The sequence below is a fragment of the Camponotus vicinus genome, unplaced genomic scaffold, assembly GCF_025532165.1.
Source record: "Camponotus vicinus isolate PSW18456_S1 unplaced genomic scaffold, iyCamVici1.0 SCAF_2, whole genome shotgun sequence".
In the NCBI taxonomy this organism is placed as follows: Eukaryota; Metazoa; Arthropoda; class Insecta; order Hymenoptera; family Formicidae; genus Camponotus; species Camponotus vicinus.
Genome location: NW_028141956.1, coordinates 17,303,236 through 17,307,961, shown reverse-complemented (window position 1 = coordinate 17,307,961; position 4,726 = coordinate 17,303,236). Strand labels below are relative to the sequence as shown.

At 35.0% G+C, this 4,726-nt stretch overlaps 1 protein-coding gene across 1 annotated transcript; it reads right to left on the bottom strand.

The window, feature by feature from the left end:
• Positions 1–606: 606 nt before the first annotated feature.
• LOC145966272 (uncharacterized) lies at positions 607–2,016 on the bottom strand. Its single transcript, XM_083090249.1, has one exon. The coding sequence runs from the start codon at positions 2,014–2,016 to the stop codon at positions 607–609; it is 1,410 nt and encodes a 469-aa protein (XP_082946375.1).
• Positions 2,017–4,726: the final 2,710 nt, after the last annotated feature.

Genomic DNA, 4,726 nt, shown 5'->3' with positions numbered 1-4,726 from the left:
GCGCGGTTTTAGCACGATTCTATCATATGGCTGGAGTTTTAGTACGTTTTTTCCTATCTTAATTATGCGTTTTTCCTGATCGCATAGGACTCGATGCTTGCGGATGAAATCGAGGCCTATGAGGCCCTCGCTTTCCATGGGGAAGTCGTCCTTAACAACGTGTATCTCATGTTTTATTTTTCTGTCCGCTAGATTAATTGTTGCATATATTTTCCCGATCGTCCGTGCCGGGTGCCCGGTTATTCCTACCAATGTAATTCTGTCTTTATGAATTACTGTTTCTCCTTTTAGGTGTTTTACCTTTATAAGTGAGATAGTAGCTCCTGAGTCGTAAAGCATGTTGAGCTTGCCTTCATTAGTTTCGCATATCGGTAACCTCACTTGGTCTAGTCCGATTGTTTTATGTTGCTTATGTCTGACGTGTGTTACTTGATAATGGCGCGCATGAGTAATCCTACCTCCTTCTTCTGATTGACCTTCTTCTTCGCTACTGCCTTCTGTGTCAAAATGTTTTTTTCATGTTTTATCTCCTTTTCTGTCGTCGCCTTTATATTTATTTCGCGGTTTCTTTTCTTCGTCCCTTCTGTTGCAGTCCGAAGTTGTCGGTCAGCCATTTAGTGACCAGCACTCCTTGCGGTCATGACCTGATTTTTTGCAATGGGTGCAATGTTTTTGGAGAATGTTAACTCTAGAATTTCCTTGGGATTTGGGCAATGGAAATCGAGTTGCATATCTGCTTGTTCGGCATTCTCGGCCCAGATGTCCTACTTTCCCACATTTGTGGCACTGCAATGGTTTATTTTGTGTTGATTGTGCAAAGTTTTGATTGGACTTGTGTCGCGGGGTATATTCCGTTGGTCCCTTGACCTTCTCCTCGGCGCTAGCTCCTGCGATGGCTTCTTGCAGCGTTGCATAATGCTGTGCTCGTACTAACAATTTAATATCATCGTGGAGTCCGATTTGAAAATTTTGCAGAGCTTGCTGCTGTATGGTATCGAGTATAATGCGTCTTCGTTCGCTACTATAATCTTGATCTTCGATCATAGATTCATATAATTCCATTGCTAGAGTGTCGACGCGAAGACCGTACGTCCTAGCGCTTTCGCCAGATTTTTGTTTTAATGAGTTAAACTCGATTTGTAGATGCGTAATACTTTTCTTGCTTAAATAACAAGTTTTTAATTCTCGTTTTAGTTGTCCAAAGCTATTTATATCTCGAGTTTCGAAGTCTGTCATAGCCTTCCCTTTTAGCTTTGTACATAGTATCGCTTCTAACAGTGTTCTTTCGTCGGCAGGATTAATATTTTTTATAGCATATGAACATGCACATAAAAACTCCTTAAGTTTAGTTTGTGAGTTCCCGTCGAACTCGGGTATCATGTCTCGAGCTTCCTTTAGCCTTAAATAACCACCTAAGTGTGCCGATTGATTACGTACATCATTTATCGTTCGTCCGTACGTAACGTCGAGTGGCGCATTGTCGGGGTTTATGTTTCCTTGATTAAACTGTAAATCGCGCACTTGCTCGCGTAGATGCTTTAACTCTTCTTGCATTTCGCGGAAACCGTGTACGACTTCGGCTAATAATGCATTGCTCGTGCTTTCCACTAGTTGTCCTGCGTCCTCGTATTGCGCGGCGGTGTTATTTCCGGTATGTATACGTAAGCGCTCGATTTCCCTATCTACGAGTTCGGGCGGAATATTTTTCATATTTCTGCCGGTATTTGGCTCGAATATACTATTATCAACTGACAAAGGTGAATAATTTCTCCTGAATGTGACTCGATTAATGCCTGACCTATTTTGATTTAAATTATCGCTAACGGGTCGCTCTTGTGTTTCGGATGAATCTGAGTAGTCTGCCTCTAAATTTCTTCGTACGCTTTCGCGAATACCGTTGGCGGCTTCTTCTACCACTTGTACGGGCGTTACTAAACCGAACCTACTTGTCAATCGCGCTGACACGCTCCAAAATCGCAGGCTATGAAATTTTACACGTTTCAGCGGTTCCGACATTGAGAAAAGTTAACTTACAGTACTAAGACGGCTCGCATGATTGGATCGCTCAGTCGCTGCTGCTGTCAATGTAACGGGTCGTTATCAACGGGGAGGTGTTGTCTCTGCACTCGTTGGTTGTGGCGGCTGTTGCCTTGATTTTCTTCCTGTAGCGCCTTGGCTTGTTGTGAATCCAATGATGGTGTGTTCCACTCGTTTCTCCCGGATTCTCCTGAAATCCTTTTCGACCTTCCTGGAATCCTCCTAAGAGTCTTCTCAATCTCGTCTGAGATTTTGCTGGATCCCTTTGAGAGCTTGCCGGATCCCACCGCTGCCACCAGTTTTGTTGTGGTCCCGGGGTCCGGGTTACAGAGTTTCGTTGGAATTACACCTGTCTATCATTGAGACTGACTCTCGATGTCGGCGAGTCCTCTTTATACTTCGTATCGAGGTATGGAGTAATGCGTCGACGTTAACATTTTGTCATACGCGTCTTACTTATTTCGCAATTTGCTGACAATAGTGTTCTACGTACAGGTTGCATTTCACATTTTGCAATCTGCTGACGCTAGTGCTTTATTTATATATGTTCTATTCGCGTCTTACTTATATATACTTATATATACTTACATAGTTATGGTGGACCATAACACCTTTTATTGTAGACAATACTGTCGGTAACATAACTATAAGTGTTGGTAATGTACCGACACTTTTAGTTATGTTAAAATGAGGGCGTCTACCCGTCGGAGTTCGGCTGCGACTCCGGCATCCTCTTAAGAACTCTTTTCATTTTCATGTAAACTAATGACATTTGTCTTATGCAATAAAACATTTTCTGAAAAAATTTTATAGTTCTTATTTCGCTTTTTATTACTATCTCCATAATTATGATTTGCTTTCTGTTTTGTACCATATTGATCTTTACTTAAATTTATAGAAATGTTATGAATATTCAGACTACTTTTTATACTACCTTGATTAAATGCATATTCATGATTAATTTGTTTTTAATTAATCCTACAATTTGAGGAAAATGTTCTATTCTATTTGATTGAACATTTCCGCTAAATGTTGACACATTAAATTATGATCGTATATAATTTTATTTGGTTGAAGATCAAATAAAAAAGGTACTGCAAATGCTATTGCAAAAACTCCGCAATCATTACCATTAGGTTGCAATTGTACTGTTGGAAACTGTATTGGTTGCTTATCAAACGAATAGAATGGATATAATCTTTCAAGATAAATTTTATGATGAGTATGTAATCGTTTCATATTCAATGAATCATAAATATAAATCATTTTAGTATCATAATAGCTGCAAACCTAGTGACCATCTAAATTAGTTACTATATTGTTGCAGCTATGCAATATTTGAATATGTTTCTGATTTTTAGGAACAGATTCAATTCTATCAGGACACTGTATTTTCCATGATTCCCACGGTTGATATTTTGAACAACTTTTCAATAATAAACCAAAATAGTCAATATGAATCTTATCTTCTAGCCATTCACCTCTAAGAATAATCTGTATATACTGCATGTTTAGAGTAAATTTTAAATTTTAAAATATTTGCAACAAAACTGATACATTCGTTTATTTTTCGTTTATGTTCGTTTATTTTTATTATGCAAGAACTGTCCTTTAATAATTTGTTTTCCTGAATACATGTAGGAAAACTATTTGTATAATTTTTTTTGAATAGTAACGTTTTATCTATAAATATATACAGTGATGAAAAGGAATTCTTAAACGTACCGTCAATAGAGTGCTTAATATCATTACATTTATTTAGAATATTATTACTCTAAAAAAATCTTACGAAGGTTAAAAAAATACGCCAAGTACATAAAAAATATTCTACCTTATATGCAACAAAATGTTTAATGAAAAAGATCCTTAAAAATAATTTATAATAATTTTCCCTTACAAAACCATTTTTCTAAAAAACAAAACCTCAACAAATAATTATCATAAAAAAATATAAGAAAATTAAGTATCAAAACTAAATAGGAAATCAATAATTACTATTAGCCAAGTACTTAAGAGCAATTTGTAAATTTGATATAATATATTTGCCATGAAATCAATTTTACATTGTAGAAATATTATACATAAATTCTCCCTAAAAAATTAAAACGCATTTTATATTTATTCAGAGAAACTTGATTTTTAAAATATTTAAAATCAACACTAAATGAGAATTAGGATTCTTTTAATTCCTAAAACATTTTTTAAATAATGTATATAATTTAAAAAAAAACGTTTTACGCAAGTTTTAAATCGCACAATCTTTAAATCGAAGTAAGTTATGAAAACTTGGCGTGCCCGGCTCGTTTACATTATAAACAAAAATATAAAATGTATAATCCAATAAAATAAAATGTAAAATCTTAGACATTACACAATTAAATATTAAATCTGTGCTTGATTACGATCCGGACACGCCAAGTTTTCATAACTTACTTCGATTTAAAGACTGTGCTATTTAAAACTTGCGTAAAACGTTTTTTTTTTTAATTATATACATTATATAAAAAATGTTTTAGGAATTAAAAGAATCCTAATTCTCATTTAGTGTTGATTTTAAATATTTTAAAAATCAAGTTTCTCTGAATAAATATAAAATGCGTTTTAATTTTTTAGAGAAAATTTATGTATAATATTTCTAGAATGTAAAATTGATTTCATGGCAAATATTATATCAAATTTACAAATTGCT